At 36.6% G+C, this 20,508-nt stretch overlaps 1 protein-coding gene across 4 annotated transcripts in view; it reads right to left on the bottom strand.

The window, feature by feature from the left end:
* Window positions 1-20,508, bottom strand: part of FCHO2 (FCH and mu domain containing endocytic adaptor 2) — a 92,835-nt gene that overhangs the window by 55,546 nt on the left and 16,781 nt on the right. For all 4 annotated transcript variants that reach the window (XM_042825563.1, XM_042825566.1, XM_042825564.1 and 1 more), the window contains exons 4-8: window positions 19,167-19,308; window positions 18,915-19,067; window positions 15,197-15,301; window positions 9,283-9,381; window positions 7,779-7,875 (exon numbers count right to left, since the gene is read on the bottom strand). In XM_042825563.1, the coding sequence (XP_042681497.1) occupies window positions 7,779-7,875; window positions 9,283-9,381; window positions 15,197-15,301; window positions 18,915-19,067; window positions 19,167-19,308 (596 nt within the window). The remainder of the gene's footprint in view (window positions 1-7,778; window positions 7,876-9,282; window positions 9,382-15,196; window positions 15,302-18,914; window positions 19,068-19,166; window positions 19,309-20,508) is intronic.

The raw sequence follows: 20,508 nt of genomic DNA, 5'->3' as shown, positions 1-20,508 counted from the left end.
AGGGAGAGCAAACCTTGCCTGTATCCACTGAGCAAGCAATCTATCCTTACCCTGATTCTGCTGCAAGGCTTTCAGCCCTGCACCCTGTTCATCTGATCAAAGGAAAAAGCATTCATCTCAGGCTCTTCAGGTACTGTCAATACAACTCCACAGACACATTAAGCACACTACTCTCTAGGGGCAAGATCTCCTTGTGGCTTATACAGAAACAACAAACAAGAAAAGAATCATTACCTTCATAGTTTTAAAACAATTACTACCGATTAGGATGTTTACCAGGAGCAAGAAAACAGTAGATTTTTTTTCTCTAAACTAAGATGACAAACATCTTCAGTTGTAAAGAAATTCATTTTTACTGCTCAGACAACACAAGAATTTTCAACGAGAGACACTAAGCGCACATCCAAAGCAGTTTAAAGTTTGAAATCCAACTATCCTGCAATGCTTGAGCAGAAAAACAACAAACATAGGAAATTTCAGCAGCTTTATGGAACTCATTGAATTAGCAGAAAAACTAACCTCAGCAAGGAGATCAATCAACAGAATGCAATGCTCTCAATGCTTTCTTGACAGCATTCACTCTCTTTCTCACCCTCTTCTCCCCTCATGCTTGACTCTTCATCTGCACTCACGCTACTTTCTTCAGTTTCTTATTGGCTTGGAAAACAACTGGATGTGAGACGTGCACGGCCATCAGGCAGACAAATATACACTCAGCTCTTTGCTGATGCCCACTGAGTAACCAACATTGTTACAACTCTCTCTCAATTATATGGCAGGCCTAACTTGGTTACTTCCTTACCTGTACCTTCATTTTTATCAAATCTTTGCAACCTGTACTTTTCCATCAAAATGGGCTGAAAGTAGCAACATTCTGTGAAAATGAAATGGCAGGACTGCATGTGCCTAGTCTACAACGTTAAGTATCTGCAACACACAGCTCTGTGCCTTCAGCTTGCAAGTAGGAAGTTGCCGGTATGCAGTGATGAAAGAAACAGATACATACAAACACTATTTTTCTTACACAAGAGTCAGCTAAGGTTCTGCAACACCAGACATAAAGTATATTAAATTGTATCTTTCATCTTTAAAGAATCACTTATTTCTAACCGTTGCACACTGCACAGTCCCTGTAACCAAGAAGCCTAAGGCTTTCTTCTGAAGTCCGGTACTCAAAATTGTGAAAACACAAGAGGTTTAAGACCGGATCTGTTTGCAAAGAGGAGGAGGAAAAGAAAAAAGAAAAAAAAAACCAATAATATATTGCATAGTATGCATACTATTAATGTGACAGTTTCCATACATGTGCCAACAATAAGTAAAAAAAGCAGTGGCAAAATTCTTCAGGGTTTGTATTTTATTTTACAGCTCCTGAATTCCCTGAGTATTTCAGGAGAAGGGGATATTCACCCAACTGGATCAACTCCTCTTTCTTGGGTAGAGTAGGTACAATTTTTCACAGAACTGGAAATGATCACCCAACTTTCAAATTCAGATGCACAAGTTATAAGAACATTGTATATTCAGTGAAGATGCTACAACAGTCATGATTTCTGGTTTTGATATGAATTGTCCTTGATACTACTTAAAATACAATCACCCTAAAGCAAACACCTTATCTAACTTACTCAGAGCACCACATTTGTAGCCCAGCCTGTCAAGTGATGTTAGATTTCCAGTTGGTAGACAAATTCAGTGCAATGCTACCAATCTTCCACAGGCACTGAGCGAATTTCACAACAAAACCTGTACATTCTCCAGACAGACCATTTAAAAGAAATAATTTATTCTCTTCCAATTAAAAAAAAAAGTTTTCAAGTTAGGTATATATAATTATTAAAAACCCATGCTGGCAGATGGGGTTCCCTAAAGTTCACAGCAGCTGCAGTAGACTTTTTGTCAAAGAAAAGACCTAGTTTTAGCAGGCAAATAAAAGATACCCCTAGGACAGGAATGAAGACATACTGAACTTGCACCTCTTCCTTGAAAACAATGCTCAATAACTAAAAAATATATATGCTTGGGGAAAAAAAAAAAAAAAAGCAAGCAGTCACTTCAGTCACTTCACACTTCTTAGAGAAATCCTAAGAGATATCCACACTTTATTTCTTCCATTAACTTCTGAAACAAAGCAAAGGACCACCTCCTTTACAAGGAATATTTTCCTGAATCTCTTGGATACTGTCATTGCTGAAAATTAAATTCATTCTTTTGTTAGCCTTCAGTGCAGAATTATGTGTGGATACAGGCTTTGAAAAACCAAGACAATTCTGGCTATTTATGCACCTATTCAGTACTGCTGTCAGCATTATGATATTAACAATATTTACAGAAAATATAAGGAAAATAAATGGTAAGAGCATAAAAGAAATACTTGCTTTGTTGTAATTTCTTGGAAAAGAAGCTCAAAGATGTCATGCAGAGCTGTTCAAAAATTAGTTTTGCCATGTTCTGTTTCATTTCCATGTACTTTGTTGTTGTTTAACTTCCGAGAAAAGAGCTTTTATAAAACCTATAAGCTATTATGTTATCAAGCAAACCTACGGAAAACACCAATGCCTCACCCAGCAGTGTTTCAAGTCTCTCTCAAAGCAGTTTGTTATTAAAGAACACAAAAAGCTTGCAGCTTTAATCAAAGAAAGTTTCAATATTCCACAGCTCTTGTTTTGCTTCTCAATCTCTGGGAACTGAAATGTTTCTGAAATTTTGTATAAGTAATACAATTGTTCCTGATGTCATTTTGTCTACTCTTTATGTCTTGTTCATTTCTTCACTAGATGCAGTATGTAGTTTAACACAAAATACTAACCTAAGGTTAATATGAAGTTAGCAAAACTCTGCATTTATACTATGCTCAATTAATGCTCAATTACTTTGCACTAGTTTTGCAGCTCTAGTGCAACTCACTTCAATACTCTGCAATCACTGTGAAAAAAATAACTAGGTAGTGCTTCACAGGCATCTAGGTTTAAAATGTCCATGTAAGCAATGGCTGAAGGCCTAATAGCATGTCATAAACTCCACTTAAGCTTTGCACTAATCTCCACCGTAGCCAATAGACAGCAACATAAAACATCAAACGATCTACAACCCAGTTCAGTTAACTGAATCACTTGAATTAAAGCCTATGTAAAATTTGTTTTTTAAATGTTTACTAAATTGAAGCTTTGATGCTGTACAATTCTGGTAACAGGCAATGCCAGCGGCAATAATGAGCTTGTAAGGAATCCAGATTAAACTGCTTTGATTACAATCCAAGCAGTAAACATAATGGTTTGTCAACAGTTTTGTAGTCTCTGAAATTCCCACAATGCTTCCAGCAGGAGCAGCATACCTAAATAAATGATTACTTTTTTTAAGACTTTAAGATACAAACTTGGCTAACGATCCAGAATCAGAGCTCCCAGATCAGGCAAGGATCACCAGCACATTGGCAAACACACACTTCTGATATTCTCCACCGTTAGTGGTGTTGATAATTTTGCCATGATAGCTGTAATAAGTCACTCTGCACTACTTGAAAGCCTTCCCTGAGAGACAAATTTCAAAATGATTTTTAAAAATATATGTAGCCTGAATTAATGCCTACATTTGCTACTTAAACTTCCTGATGACTGGAGTAACCAGGAACTTTAAGATCCAGGAGACTAAAGAACTTTTTTTTTTCTGCAGTGGTAAATAAAGCAAAGTAGATTTCACTAGTTCCAAAAAGATACACATCAAACATTAACTTACTTAGATTACTATTCAATTACTGCCCAAATTTGGAGTTTCTGGCACTGCTGAAGGAAGAAAAAGGAGCAAAGACAACAAGTCTGACCTTTCTGAATCTTGTTATCTATGGAAGAATCATTTAATTAAAAGAACTTAGGTTGTTATTGCCAGTGTCTAAAATGCCGAGTGGGACAAGGAAAATGTGCAAGAGCCAGTGATGGCTGATCCACAGCAACTGTGGACAGGGAATATTCTCAATTACTTCTGTAGAAAGAGTGGACGGATTGCAGGCACCAATTTTTCAATACTTCAGAAATGCAGATTTCTAATCCCTCCTCAGTTCTAGGTCATTGGGTGAATAGTAAGTGAAAGAAGTATTTTTACAGATGAGAAGTATCTTTATAGACTTTGCTTTTTTCACAGAATAAATTCTAGATGTTTATGCTGGAAGAGTTAGAGCACAACGTGTAAGCGGCTGATTTCTCTTTGTCAGATTTTCACTGCCTGCTCACATGGGTTAGGACACAGAGTTGGAAAGAAAATCATGTTCAAGCTAATTCTGACTTTGAGCAAGATGGCACAAACTAGTAGAGGACCAATTAATATTTCTTTTTTATAGTGAAGAGATGAGCACCTCTCTCACCCTAAGTAATAGCACAGCATATGTAGTAATTGCCATCTGTGGATAATTTTATTGGATGGTTATGCAGCCAGCAAGGATTTTGGCTTTCCATTGTTGTCTGCATTACAATACAATTCTTGTTTTTCTCTTTATTCAGTTTTAAGAAAATTGCAAAAATAAGAACAATAACTCAATAAACTACCAACAACCGCTAACAATAAGATCAGAATAAACCAATGAAAGAAAGCTAAATTTAGCTTTTGTTTGGACAATGCAGTACAGCTGTCTTGTCTTCTGGCTCTCAAAGCAAGTCTCTGGGTAAAATATGTAGTGAGCAAAATCTAATACAGGCACAAACATATGCAGTCGGTTTTGTACAAATGAGAGCAGTATAAAAATGGAAAAACATTAATGACTAACTATATAGACTTTATCTACTATACAGACTTTATCTTTACACATAGTATGTATTATCCTGACAATTTCGGACAAAAAGTCTGGAAAGAATATGAGATCATGCTTCCTAGAAGCTTCTGCTTCTGGAACAAACCAATTTTCTTATAGAAGGTAAGCATATTAAGTAAATGAAGTCAACGATATATCACAAATCTGGCACAATGTATTATTTGTGGGATAAATACATTCCACAAATATGGAATTTACATAGACTCCCAGTATCAATTTAACATCTAGTTGAAAACAGACATTTTCTGACATGTCATGAACAAATTTTCCAAAGAACACGAACCAGCAGTTTATCTCAAATGGAAAATAGATTCATGTAAAGCAGGCAGCAACGGTTTTGATAAACAGTGCAAGACAAAAGTATCTGCCAACTGAGTTCAACTTCAAATCTGCTATTAGGCCTAATAGTAGGAACAAATAAATTTCAGAAAATGTATTAAATTCTGAACACAAGTCTGACTGCTTACTGAAGGTCCTGACATTTCTCTCTCTTCATCAAAGTTTTACACTGAAGTGATTTTTCTTATAACTTAACGTTTTAACACTGAATAAGAGTAGAAAACAAATAATAAATAGAACTTCAGATACTGTGCTCTTTTTAAAATAAATCTGAAGTAGATTAAGAAAGAATTAGGTGATAAAGCTCACTGGACAAGCTACTTAGGTAACAATTAAAAAAAAGCCCTTCTAAGGAAGTCCATAAACAAGTTCAAAAAACTCACAAAGTATTACTCTTAGAGAGAAATGATGTTTGGACTGCGAAACCAGTGCATTAAACTCTTTCAGTCTCTGCATATTAAGACTTCAGATAACAGAAATCAGCCACCAGAGGGAGCCCACATAATCCTGTATAAGGGACATCATCACATAATGAGAAATTACATATATGCTGATGAGAATTTAAGACCGTAATTGTCAGAAAAAAAGATTATAAATTGTTTATAATTCACACAATAAAACAGCCACCTATAGTACTTCCTCTTAGATTCATATTTATACTTGTATCTGCAGAAATAGGAAAGTACTGCTATAAGGTACTGTAATTACAAGCACGATATACTGAAATGAACTAAAATATTTTATTAAGCATAACATTTATTCTAATATTCAGTATCTCAGAATGTGTTCCATCAACTAATTCAGTACTTCAAAACAATATTGGATAGAGAATGCCTACATACTACCAAAGACTATTAAATTATTCCTTTCATCATTACTCCAGACCAGAATCATAAAAGCAACTGACGTAAGGCTTGTTTTCTACATTTGTGCTGTACTCTGAGTCTTTATCATTCTTATACAGTGAATACTTTTAAAAGACTTCTCCTTTTCCAAAGTAACACATCACGGAAAGAATTACAGTATTTGCTCCATGGGTTAAAATACCTTTCTACTAAGAAAGCACTTACTTGTGGAAAAACATGTTTTGAACTAAGAAAACGCATTCCCTCCCCCACTGGATGTTTCTGTTTCATTCTCTGAATTACACGACTACAATTTAGCAATAGCAGCTTGTGTTTCCAGTCTCCTATTTCTAACACTTAGGTTTAGAATTTAGATTCTTTAGATAATATTCTCCCCCTGCAACAAGGTTGGTATAAATAAAACAATTTCACTCTGTAAAATAAATAAATAAATAAATAAAATTCAAGGTGCATACAAATGTTTCCACAGTAAAAAATATGCTCCCACCTTAAAATACTAATTGAAAAAATGACGTTTGCCACAGTAAATGCTTTCATTTGACTCAGGAGAATCCAAACGGCATTTGATGAAATCTACAAAGCAGCAAATACGCCACACAGCATGTGCAACTTCCCTCTGCCACCAAATCAAGAAATAAAGTTCTACTTTGCCTATGATTGTTACGTTGTTGTTAGTGTGTTTTTCTGTAGGACATGTATGGTTTGAAATACGTTAGCACAGGTCTTTATAACCCAGGGAGTCATGTTCCTGAATGCAAGACAGCCAAAGCATGACATCACCACAGCTCCTCAAACGGGCTTCAATACTGAACATTCACCTTTATCTTAATCTCAGTCCAACTGTACATGAACTCCTGAAGCACGTACTTTTTCTTTCCTATTCTTTATCTAAAAGTTACAAGACTCAAGGGAAACATCTGAGAATTGTTCCACACACAGTCTTACCTCAGCCCACTGGCATATCGGCATCACAGAATGAATGTGAAACAACATTATTTCTGGTCACCATATTCAACAGTTGGTAAAAATGCTCAAAATACAAACTGCTGTGCACATCCCTGCTCTGAAAAAAACTGATGATGCTGGACAGGACTCTCAGCACAACAAAACTGAATTCCTGTGCTCACACAACTAGTGACCAAATACACAGTCTGAAAACTGAGCGGAACTCAGTGTTTCTCCTATAATGTTACATGCACAGTTTGGAGAGATTGTCTTTATTCCCAGCTGAGAAAAGCCTTATACAACACACCAAACAAGCAATATTTTCAGAAAGTACTACTCAATCTGATACGAGGTAAAGAAACAAATCACCAAAACATAATCTATTAAAAAGCATGATTTTATAAGCTAACCAAAGAAACCAGACCAACGGTTATGAAGTTTTATAACCAACTTCACACACATCTGCTCTGAATCTATCAGTAAATTTGGATCACATTTTTGAAATAAATTTTATGCAGAGGCATACAGCACAAAGAAGTTTGTATCAAGGAACAGGGCAGTTTAAAAGCTTCCTCAAAGAAGCCTCACTGAGAGACTCAGAGCTACAAATTGCCATGCCTTATGAACATAAGCCCTACAAATGCATAGTAATGCGCTATCAAATTTCTCTGAAACATTTAACATCAAAGAGAACAAATCCTGAGAATTCAAAATATAAGAACCTTCCAGCAATAACACTTCACGAATAGAGTCTGACTTTTTGTTACGGGTGGAAATCTACAGCTTTTAAATTAACATTTCCTTCTCTGTCATATTTGATCTCTTACCTGGTCTTTCCTTGCCAGTTCCTTTTGACTCAGCAAATTTCTGTATTAAACTCTCAACTGTAGTATTTGCCATGTTATTTATAAATTCTTCATGTACCTTAAAAAAAAGCAAACACAACAAAACCCCCCACACAATGGGAGTTTTAATTAGATTATTTTAATTACTATAATTTTTTACTTTAAGTAGCGTTTAGTTTTAACACTAGTTTTAATATCATAATATTTTCTTATAAAATACAATAAAGAACTTCCAAAAATTAGCAGGCATTTTATCAAGGAAAACCCTTTATTGTTTTAGGAGTTGCAAATTTGTGTACAATACAGACACCAACGGGGAATGAAAGAATATAGCTAGATGGCAGGTATAGGCTTTACTTCTACCTCTTCTATCTAAGCTACTTTTCTACATACCATTTTCTGAATTTGTCAACAACATGTTCCATACAATGTCAGGAAGACAAGATGTCCCTTAAGCCAGCACCAGTTGAGGGTGTGAACAGTTACTGCTGTATTATCACACGTCCCACCTGCTTCAGTAAAAGCACTACTGTTTTAATGTTTTTGGTCTGGCAAAAAAACAACCACATGCTGTTAATAAGTTTTTCAAGCAAGGCAGTACGTATTTGCCTTAGAAATAAATAACATGACCCTTGTGACTACCATTCATGAGCAGAAAATCTGAATACTGAAAAAAAAACCAGACTCAAATGAAGAGCACTCAAATAAACTTGCACCGCAACGCATAAGAATGTAGATTTTTTAATAGGGATTATTAGTTAAAAAAATTTGCTACTAAAGAAAACATACTAAAAAGCTTCTTTTAAAACCAAAGGCCTTTTGCACACAAAAACCTAAAACATTTTGGAGCTCTTGACTGATACAATTTCAAGTTTTAGGCAAAGAAAATGTGTGATTGCTGATTTAGTATCTAGTGAACAAGACTTAGAAATACAATAAACATTCTTCAAATCATCAAAATCTCTAACAAAATCTCTGTTTTGTTAGCATTAAACTCAATCAATGATTGATCATTCAGCCTAGGAAGTTTTTAGAGAATACTGTGAAGTTTGTGATCCCAAACTTACACATGAAACAGAAAGCCACAACGTTTTTGGTTCATGCTGAATTCAGACACAAAATAGATTTCCAGTACAATAAACAAAATCAGAGGTGATCCACTCAGTAAGAAATTTCAGAAATGCTTGAATAAGAAAATACACAGATCTCAAAATATCTCAATGGCTATTTGACATTCAAATTTCCTTCAAACAGATGAAAACTGAGTTCAGCACACATTCACATTTCATATATTTGGTAAAAAGAACCAAAATTGCTTTAAAGTATTTTAAATCCTCTGCTTTATTATTATTTGTCTTCGTATGGTTTAAAAGGTTACTGCTGTTTTAAAGATGTGATCCACAACGCAGTAAGGACTGTTCTGCTCAGTGGTTAAGAAAAAATACATAGCTTAAGCCAAATAAACAAATGATAACATAAAAATTACCTCTCCTATTTGTAAATGAATATCCTTTATGGTATTTGACAATGATTCTATAATCTCTTTCATATGCAGTAGATGAGTTTCTTCAATATCTTGAAACTTCTGTAAACCAATACAAGTCATTACTGATAATAAAATTTTTCTTGAAATGTTAAGCTTTAAATTACAACAATTAAATATTCTTTATAAATTATTAAAATAATAATAATAATAAATTATTTAAAAAAACAACCAACTATTTTTTCAGATCATTACCACAGTTATTGTAATGTTTAACAATAGAAGGTGCAAAGTCCAAAGAATAGTAAAATAAAGTGTTTCTTTAAATATACCCTTTTGGAACCATTACTAAGCTTTTCCACTTTTTAAACTTTCAACTATCTTGGTGTTTCAAAAGATCTGACCTATTTTTACTAAAAAGAAATAGGACTGATGGTTGTTTTAAAAAAATGTATTTTCTCTGTTATTTGCATTACCAAAAAGTTTCATCTGCTTTTTCATCTGATTTCAGAGACTCTATTTCCAGATTGTTTTGCACCTCCTCAGCACCCTCATTCTCCTCCTGGTCCCAACAGATATGTTTCTTATTTTTTCCTTCAGTGAAATCTAACTCCTCTGCTTCAACTTTGCTTCACTCATTTGATCTTTAAATTGACTATATGCAACCTTCTCAGTTTGTCTGCAATTTTTTCTACTGTTCCACCATATCTAGATTTCTACCTGACACCCATTTTAAAAGCACTTCAAACATTTTCTTTTCTGAGGACCTTAAAAAAGGATTTCAGGGGATTGGGGCTGTTGGTGGGCATATAGGTCATACTTTCTTCTATCTCTCCAGTAGCAGGAAGCAATACCACGAGGACAAGGAAAACCCTTCTTATAAATACATGGCTGAGAAGCTAGAGCAATCACAAGAATCTTGTTTTGTTTTACCATGGGGCTGCTTATTCGACACCTGCCTGATGTCTGCTGATGGGTCTTACCTGTCTCAGAGGGGGAAATGGATCTTCATACAGGAGCTGGCAGTACTTGCTGAGAAGGCTTTAAACTAGCTATGAAGGAGAAGTGGATTACACCAGGCCTGCTAGAGATAAGCCTAGGGGAATGATGATGGGATTAAAGGTGAGGCAAGGGGCTCAGCTGAAGGGCATCTACACCAAGCTGCTTTCTACCCTCTATCAGCATTCCTGGTCAACTGGAGAGGTCCCAGAGAACTGGAGACTTGTCAGTGACGTTCATCAACAAGAAGAATCGTAAGGAAGATCTGAGGAACTGCAGGCTCATTAGCCTGACCTCAGTGCCAGGGAAGATTATGGAACAGATCATCTTGAGGGAGATCACAGAGGATCAGGCCTAGCCACCATGGGATCATGAAAGCCAGGTCCTGCTAGACCAATCTGATCTCCTTCTATGATTGAGTGACCCATCTGGTAGATGAGGAAAAGGCTGCTGCTGTAATCTACCTAGAACTTGAATAAAGCCTCTGACACTGTCGCCCACAGTATTCTCCTGGAGAAGCTGGCAGCCTGTGGCTTGCACAGGTACACTGTTTGCTGGGTAAAGCACTGGCTGGTGGGCCAGGCGCAGAGAGTGGGGGTGAATGGCGTTAAATGTAGCTGGTGACCAGTCATGACCATCTTTCCCCAGGGGTTGGTAATGGGGCCTGTCCTGTTCAGTATCTTTATTGATGAATGAGGGCACTGAATGCACCCTCAGTAAGTTTGCAGGTGACCGAGCTGGGAAGAAGCATCCATCTGCCTGAGGACAGAAAGGTACAACAAGGGGATCTGGGCAGAGGCCAATGGGATGAAGCTCAGCAAGACAAAGCGCAACGTCCTGCACTTGGGCACAGAAAGTCCCAGCAGTGCTGTGGGCTTGAGGCAGAGTGGCTGGAAGACTGTGTAGAAGAAATGGCCTGGGGGTGCTGGTCAACACTTGGCTGAACATGAGCCAGCAGCATGCCCAGGTGGCCAACGAGGCCAGTGGCATCCTGGATTGGATCAGAAGTAGTGTTGACAGCACGAGCAGGGAAGTCGTTGGCCTCTGCACTCAGCTCAGGTGAAGCTGCACCTCAGGTAGTGTGCTCAGTTTTGAGCCCCTCACTGCAAGAAAGACATCGAGGGCCTGCAGCGTGTTCAGAGAAGGGCAACAAAGCTGGTGAGGGGTCTGGAGCACAAGTCCTATAAGGAGCAGCTGAGGGAGCTGGGATTGTTCAGTCTGGAGAAGACGAGCACCACAGGAGATCTTATTGCTATCTACAACTGCCTGAGAGAGGCTGTAGCGAGGTGGGGGCTGGTCTGTTCTCCCGTGTAACTAGCAATAGGACTGGAGGAAATGGCCTCAACTTGTGCCAGAGGAGATTCAGGCTGAACATTAAGAAAGAGCTCTGGAAGAGTGGTCAGGCACTGGAATCATAGAAACATTAAGAGTGGGAAGGGGCCTTTAAAGGTCATCTACTCCAACTCCTCTGCAATGAAAAGGAACATACACAGCTAAATCAGGTAGCCCAGGGCCTTATACAGCCTTGCCTTCAAAGTCTACAAGGGACAGGGCATCAATCACATCTCCAGGCAATCTGTTCCAGTGCCTCACCACCCTCACAGTAGAAGGCATTTTCCTTCTATCCAACCTTATTCTACCCTCTTTGAGTTTGAGGCTATTTCCCCTTGCTTTCTTCACAACAGATCCTGCTAAAAAGTATGTCCCTTTCTTTCCTATAGCTCCCTTCCAGCTATTGAAACACTGCTATCAGGTCATCTCAGAGCCTTCTAGAGTCAAGGCTGAACAGCCCCAGCTCTTTCAGCCTACCCTCATAGAAGTGTTCTATTCCTTGGCTCACTTTTGTGGCACTCCTCTGGATGTGCTCCAAAAGGCCCACACACCTCCTGTATTGAGGTAGCGGAGTAACCATCCCTGGAGATGATCAAGAAACACTCAGGTGTTGTATTGAAGGACATGGTTTAGTAGAAAATATTGGTGATAGCTGGACAGTTGGACTGGATGACCTTGAAGGTCTTTTCCAATCTTGGTGATTCTATGATTCTGTGATCTTTAACAGCCCACTCCTAGCTACAGCTCAAAAAGAAAAATGTTCAAATCCTCCCTAACAGTGAACCATAATCACCTTTTAATCTTTCTTCACTCCTGATCTCTATTCTACTGTTTTCATTCCTATTTCCCTAATTGTCTTTTCAAGCACACCCAAACTTTGAGCACCTTTAATTCGTCTCTTCTATTTTACAGGGTTCTCTGAAGATTCTCTCTTTACATTTCCTACCTCCCTGTACTCTGATTCACAAATGTAAGCATCATTCTAAACAGACAAATTATATATCTCTACCTTCTAAAAACTCGGTTTTTCTTTTGCCACACTTATATGCCTCTAGCCATCAATGAAGCAGATTAAAATAACACTTTTTTTTCCAGCAGCTTCCCTTCTGGATTACAGAAAACATGGTCATTCTCCGTAGCCCATTTTATGATGTCTCTACTTTTACTGATTGCCTAGCAAGACAAACTACACTGTTCTGCTTTCCAAGCTATCCATGGCCCATGTCTATAATATCTATTCTCAGTCATGATCAGGGCATCAGCACTTGAATATAACGTGATTTTCCAGCCTGCTTCTATACCAAATACTTACCTAAACTCAAAGCGAATTTTTGAGACTGTGTCAATGCTGCTTCCTTCGTGCTTGTTTAGAGATTCACATGACACTCAGTAAAACTGACTACAGTTCTCCTTTAAAAATTTCTCTATGATGCATATCAAAACAACTGGCCATTCAGAGATCTTTGCCTATTCCTGCTCCCCACACCTCACACAGCTCCCTCTTTCTTATTTACTACTTGATGCTCAATAATTTAAGCCTTTGAAGGAGAAGGCATCTTAGCCTTGTAATTACTTAACACAAATGTTCTGATCAAGGACTATCCAAACACTGTAATACGACTATATAATTCATATCATAGGTAGAATCATTAATAGTCATTAACCAAATTGTTTATTTGCACTTTTGAAAGAACAGTCTGTTTTGAAAGGATATAGTGAAGCATATCTGTAACGCTAAGACTCGAGTGAAAGTCACACTACAAGAAAAATGAAAAAAACTTTGACAGTATCTGTAATAATCCAATTCAGCACACAGTTTTCCTAAGTTGTAAACATTTTTCTTTAAGTTTTACAATATGAAGAATTAATACTTGCTCTTGAACTTTATTTATATGCAGACTGCTCTACACTGAAGTTGTTTAAACAATCAGCTGTATTCAATTCCAGCTAAGACAGAAGGGTGTCAAAGAAAAATGAGTTAGCAATTCCAGCTATTTTCATTGTTTCCCATAGACTATGCAACGTGTTTAAGTGTTTAAAAATGCAATGTTTAAAAAAAAGCTTCTAACAAGGTGGCAGGTGAGATGCCATTTTTTCTTTGCAGTTGCAGAGCAATTGTTTAATACAACTAGTTTTACTCAGAAAAAAGATCTTTCAACATGAAGAATATCTGTAAAATCCAATTTCTAGACAAACCAAACCATATTCTTATCCCCTTGCAATCACAATACAATCTTCCATGTTTATTCCAGCACAAAATACAACTTACAATTCAACTTCTCAAAATCATGCAGTACAAGTCACTTCACTTTTACACTAACAGAAAAGATAATAAATGACGCAAGGGAAAAATACATAAAATTTACACAAGAAATTTAGTGGAGACTGACTTAAGAGCACAGGACATCTAAGTGAGGACATTACTACCTGATTACCTAGAACAAAGCTACAGCAATTCAAGATGCTGGTGCTTTCAGAATAATTTTATCTGAACTGCCTAGGACAACTTAACTGATTTTGCACTGGAACAGCAGAGAATGAGTTACTTCTCATTTACTTTTTTTAGATGGTGGGTTGTAGTGACCAATTCTAATATATCTGGTATCCTTTGGTATCCTTTCTGTAACATCTGTTGAATAACTATTCAGATACCAATAAGAGCAAGTTCTAACAAAGTTTTCAAAGCAGCAAAGTGGTTTGTAATTTAGAAGAATAGAGTTTTTGATATGTCAGGATACACATATCTTCTTAGTGTAAAATCTTAATTTCTAAGAAGTTCAGGAAAATACTAACATTTTTCTACTTCTACATTTGTAATGCAAATATGACTTAACTTCCCTTATATTTTCATCCATGCCTAAAAATTAAACTTGGAAACTAGGGAGAAGAACAAAGAAACAAGTAAATATATGTCAAATAAATATAACTAAGAGCAGAAATGGTAAGTAATGTTTTCTGAAATCTGTGACAGTGAAAAAATGTCTACTATCAAGAGATTTGGAGAAGAAATTTTAACAAGCAGCAGCAAGAGCAAACATACAGAGAACTCAACATCCTCTGTAATACAGTGAAACTCCTTAAAATTCTAGATACTTCTTTGATATTGGAATGAAGTAAGGGTTTTTGACCACCTCAGCTAAACCCCTAAGGGGCTACTTTATCAAGCAGTTACTAAAATATTTCATCAGAATGATAATGAGAAAAACATGATTGGTCCCAATATTATAACTCCTATGAATGAATTCCAGTAATTCAAAGTAATTCAAAGGATTTTCTGTCTGATCACAATGCATCTACAATAGTTTCAGAAGCTCATCTTCTTTTCTCACTAAAAATTTGTTCAGAAATTCTCTCGGGAGTGCTAGTATTCCAGTGCATCATCCAAGAACACTTCCATCAAAATACACATTGCCACTGTTTGTCTTTCAAGCCTATTACTTTTGACAGTACAGCTTACACCAATTTCCAGAGGAGATCATTTTATTTTAAACAATTCTTCAAAAGCTTTCCTTTCAGATATCTTCAGAGAGATAAAACAGAACATATGAATCTATTTCAAAAGCACCTCATTTAATACAACACTTACTTGTGCAGTTTCTGTCATTTTTTGTTCAAAATCAGATTTAACTGCAGCGTATTTCTCCACATACAGTTTATAGGTATCTGTAGCTTTCTTCGATTTAACTGTTGCCTATAGATTAGTACAAAAAACGTCAAATGTCACATACACAATTTAATGCAAGGTTTATAATGTCACTATTAAGTGAAAGCCTAAGATGATCTAAGAAAACATTGAGATGTATTGAAACACTAAAGTATCATAACAAATTTTTACCACAAAATAACGTAGATTCAAGCTATTAGAGATTTCTGGTTTAAAACTTCTCATAAGCCATGTAGAAAGGCAACAGAACAACTACCTAACTTAAATCCTTTCTCCCTATCATCTAAGACTAACTTATAGCACACTTACTTTTAAATCAGTATTTCAAAACATGTATTACTGAAATTAACTATTTACGTGATATGCCAAATATATAGAAAAACAGGAAGAAAGCCAGGATAAAATTCAGAGTAAACAGTTACTAGGGCAGCTCTGAAGGTATCAAATGCTTTTGGCTTTGTTTATTTAGAAGGTACAGTTCTCTGTTAGAAGTGAAAGAAGGAAAATAAGGAATGTGGAAAAATAATGAGAACAGATTAAGAGAAGATATTTCAACATGAAATTTATGTAGAATATACTGATGGGACAGGCTCATGCAGCTCAGACTTGTTTAAAGTAGTACTTTCTGAATTCATAAGGTACTGATTTTTTTTTTTCCCCATCATTTGTTGGTAATTAACCAAATCTTGTCTGTGTACGTTATTTTCTTAAAAGACAAAAGAAAAAATAGGAGAATCCCAGAATTACATAGACAGGAAGACAACAAAGTGATTCGTTCTGGTAAAAGAAGTTACTTTCAAAGTTTATAGTATAATATGGGATTAAGGTTTTTTGAGCCCTTGAAATTGCAGTTTCCAAGTTAGAAGCCAAATATTATTCTCATCACCTTTATGCTGGCTTCTTCTTTCAGAATGCCTTTCTTTGCACTGAAATTTCTCCCTAATTTTAATTAATTTTAATTCACAAATCGCTTTCAGTTAATGACGCCAGTAAAGACTGCATGTTTACTATTCAAGTTCTGAAATCCTCTTTCAAATGAATTTTATTGCTTCCAGAGTATAAACAGCAACTACTACTCACTTGCAGTGAGTTGCAGAGCTGAGCACTAGCTATAATTTCCTAACGAATCAATACCAACATCTGCAACTTCCAATGAAAAATAACTGAAAATTATAAGTACAGCATTAGCATTTGTTCACCTGGGGAACCTCTGAAGTTTTTTCTATAAAGTACTATGTAATTGAACTCTGGGATCTTGAGACAAGCAAAATATTCCCTGCCTCTGGTAATACTGTCTGTCTATGAACAGAATCATGTGTTTTGTGTGCTTAAGAGCACCTATAGAAAACAATTATTCAGCAAGGCACACAAAATGATGAAACACGTGAACATTTCATGATTAGCTCCTAATCTTTTCTGAAAACAGGATGTGTCAATTCTCAGGTACAGCAATTGCTAGAATTCTATTTAGAAGTTTAACAGTAACTGAAAGAATAAGAATCAGTCAATAATTTTTTGTCAAGTCACTATAAACAGAGAAGTTAACATGCCAGAGAAAAACAGGAAGTTATTACACAAGCTACCACTACCAGTTACAGCAAAATTGCAAGCTTTAGATTCTGCCTTAAGAATCTTCGTTAGATTCTTCAATAAAGTATCTCTCTCAGTGTTAAACTTTATGATGAGCTCCTGGCATACTGGCACACATTCCCTGCTCTGCAATAAAGTGACTATTGTACCATTTTGATAAAAACATCTTTCATGTACTGCTAAGCATAATAAAACTATTTTCTACCAAAAGAAAAACAAATGAAAGCAATCCTTATCATGTTATTGAAACTGCAAGAGTAAATTTGAATAATGATGTGACAGAGACAATGTGACAGTCACAGTTGCAGGTTCCCAGGAGAAACTTTTTTTGAAGCTTTATCTGGTATCAACCATGCTCTAATTGTTTGGGGGGAGGGGGGTGGAAGTACTCATGGAAGATGCACAAAGCAATAGAAAATTGTCTTCGTTCCTGTGATGTTTCCTCTTTCTTTCTTCTGCAGCTAAACAGACATTAGTGAGCCAAGGTTTTCTGTTTGTTTGTTTGTTTTTTTAATTGTTTTTGACAGGACAAAGGATTGCAGTGTTAGATGTCAAGAGCAAGCCTTCTATCAAGTCAACTTTTCCTTCTGAAAAATTTCAATTTATTTGCAATTGCATGCGTTTTCGAAAGACTGCAAGAAAACATCGGCGGTCTCACACAATGCTTACTCATATCCAGATTCCAGCACTGATTGCCATTCAAAAAACAAACCAGGAGAAAAAAATAGGTTTATATTAGAGTTAAAAACTATCAGAACATGGTCAACTGGATAATTTTTGTCACCAGTGAACCAACATTACTGCTCCACCAAGATAGCAGACAAAAGGCACTGAGATCATTTAACTAAGAACAGGTTCTCGTACAGATCATACAGCTGAAACAGCAAAAGGCAGAGGTATCAAGATTAAAAACAGAGAAGACACAGAGACAGGGAAACATAACTACTTTCGTCTACTACTACCTTGTCTCCTTAAAACAGCAAAAAGTCTCATTGTTCCCTGCAGGTGCTCTCCACCCTCTACTCGGCACTGGTGAGGCTGCATCTGAAATGCTATGTTCAGTGCTGGGCCTTTCAGTGCAAGACATACTGGAGCTAAGGGATCCTTCCAACCTCAGCCATTCTGTTGTCCTATGATAGGATGAGAGAGATGCGGCTCCTCAGCCTACAGAAGAGAAAGCTCAAGGGGATGGGATCTCAACAGGGTATATGAAGGCAGGGTGCAAAGCAGACAGAGCAAGGCTCATTTCAGTGGTGCCCAGCTACAGGGCAAGAAGCAACAGGCACAAAGTGCAACACAGAAAAAACTTCTACGCTGTGTGAGTGACAGACTACCAGCACAGGTTGCTCAGAGAGATTGTGGAACCCTCTCCTTGGGGATCTTCAAAAGCCATCCAGACATGGTCCTGGGCTACTGGGTCCAGGTGTCCCTGCTTGAACAGGAGTGTTGGATCAGATGACTTCAGAGGTCTCTTTGAACCTTAACTGCTCAGTGATTCTGTGTGTGGATCAAACTCTCCCATGACACAGGGACAGAGCTAAAAACAGCACCAGGATATTCATCCCTAGGGGTTTTGGTCCATGTAACTTAAATTAATTCTGAAAGTAACGTTAGCTTGTTTTTTCTTGTCAATGGAACAGACTTCAAATACTTCTATAATTAGCTACTTGGTCTCAGTTGAAAGGACACAAAGGCTCCTACTCCTCAATTCAAAAACAACTACAGTCATTGAGTTTGCATATTTGTCTAAGAAAACGTGTCCAAGAATGTAAAAGATGATGAAACAACTATATGCAATTTCTGTAAAGGATGCTAAGAAAAATTATTACATGATGCAGGTAATCATAGAATAAAGAATTGGAACTGCAGTGAAGTTAGAACAGATAAGGAAGTGTAAACAAAACATAAAAAGGCATTCAAAGTACTCACATTATAAAATAATCATAGTTTTCCTATTTTTAACCCTTTCAGAGCATTTTACTTGCTAATATAACATGAATGTATTAGATTGACAACATAATGAATTTTGAGAAAGACGTCACATAACTACCTTATCAATTTCTCTTGGTGTTGCTCCTTCCTTTTTCAAACGTTCTTGTTCAAGACATTTTGCATTGTAGTTTTCCTTTGACTTCTGTAATGCCTGAGTTATACTTTGAATGTTTTGCACTGCTTCCAATGTTCCTGAAACTTCTTCCTTAGTCTGCCAAATATTACACAGTTGTCAAAAACAAATAATTTGAATTTCAATGCTTATAAATCTTTGGACATGCTTAAGGAAAAAAAACCCAAAAACCATTACCTTTTTATAAGCTTTAATTTGTTCATCTCCATATTTGTGAACTTCTTTAATTAGCTCTTGTAATCTCCGGACAAGATCCAAGTGGCAGCTTGCTAGTTTTTCTGTTGAGGTTTTGAAAACATCCCAAACTGGTGCAAATGTTCTGGGTTGAGAAAAAAAAATTTAATGCCCATTGGGATTTTTTCATTATTTTTATTCTATTATTTTTTCATTTTTTCATTATGCTAAAGCATAATGAATATTTTTACAGAAATTGTGTTCCTAAACTGAAGCAAACACAACAACTACATGCTATAAATTATGTAGTTTTTAAATCTTGCAGGTGTACAGTAGGTCACTCAGAAAGTAACACTTCCGATTTATTTCCATGGAAACTACAACAGATACAAGGAGCACAAAAACATCTTTTGAGAGGGCAAATTACAAAACACTCTCTTTCAACACAGTTGCCATAGTAAGTTACACATTTTCACCAGTGATGAACAAAAGCCTGAAGGCCACACTTGCAAAAATCTGCAACAGCGGCGGTGACCCACTGCCACTACTGCTGAAACACCCCAGCCACTGTGCTCACATCTACTGTTTGGTCTCTATAAATCTTCAGTATGTGTTGATGAACACCAACGGATTGCCCCTGTGCTGCCATCCATCACACAGCAGCAAAACCTAATAGAATATAGGTGGGAAGGTTCAGCCCTCTACTGCCATACCACCAACATCCACCCCAATGCCATTGTCCAGCATGATAAAATAGGAAGCATTAATTTTGGAGCATCCTTCATAGTATCTAACAACTTCAGTACTTTCTGGTTTTTACTCTATACAGTCAATAAAGGTAAAATGTACCTACCTGTTTTCTGACTAAAGTTGCTGCAAAATTGGTACTATTTTATAGCCTTTAAAACAATGACGTTCCTATTCAAACGCAGACAGAGAACTTTCAAAAAGCAGCAACAAATCACCAAACTGTTCTCTGATAACTCCATATTCTACCTCTGATTATTACAAATAAAAAGAAACTTCCTCTCATCTAGGAAGTCTGAGCTATTGCTCATATTTCTAACAACAAAAACAAACTTCCCATCCATTATTCCATTTTATTCTTTCATAAAACATAACTCAAATACAAAATTTTATCTCATCAAAATTATTTGGTTTAGAAGCATACATTAAGTCAAGTTCTTTACTATGTCTGAAAAGAACTTAACTTGGAAACCCTGAACACACAGGAGCAAACAGCCTCTCTATGACTGGTTAGGGCTTTTTAATTTTTTTTTTCCCTCAGTGAATAAAGAACTGCACTGCGTTTTGTTCTTGTCACAGCTGCACAACATCTTGCATC

Source organism: Centrocercus urophasianus, unplaced genomic scaffold, assembly GCF_019232065.1.
Source record: "Centrocercus urophasianus isolate 14NV4802_14NV808 unplaced genomic scaffold, USGS_Curo_1.0 seq_25, whole genome shotgun sequence".
Taxonomy (NCBI): Eukaryota; Metazoa; Chordata; class Aves; order Galliformes; family Phasianidae; genus Centrocercus; species Centrocercus urophasianus.
Note: the sequence above shows the minus strand (reverse complement) of the source record. Positions and strands in the feature narration are given on the sequence as shown.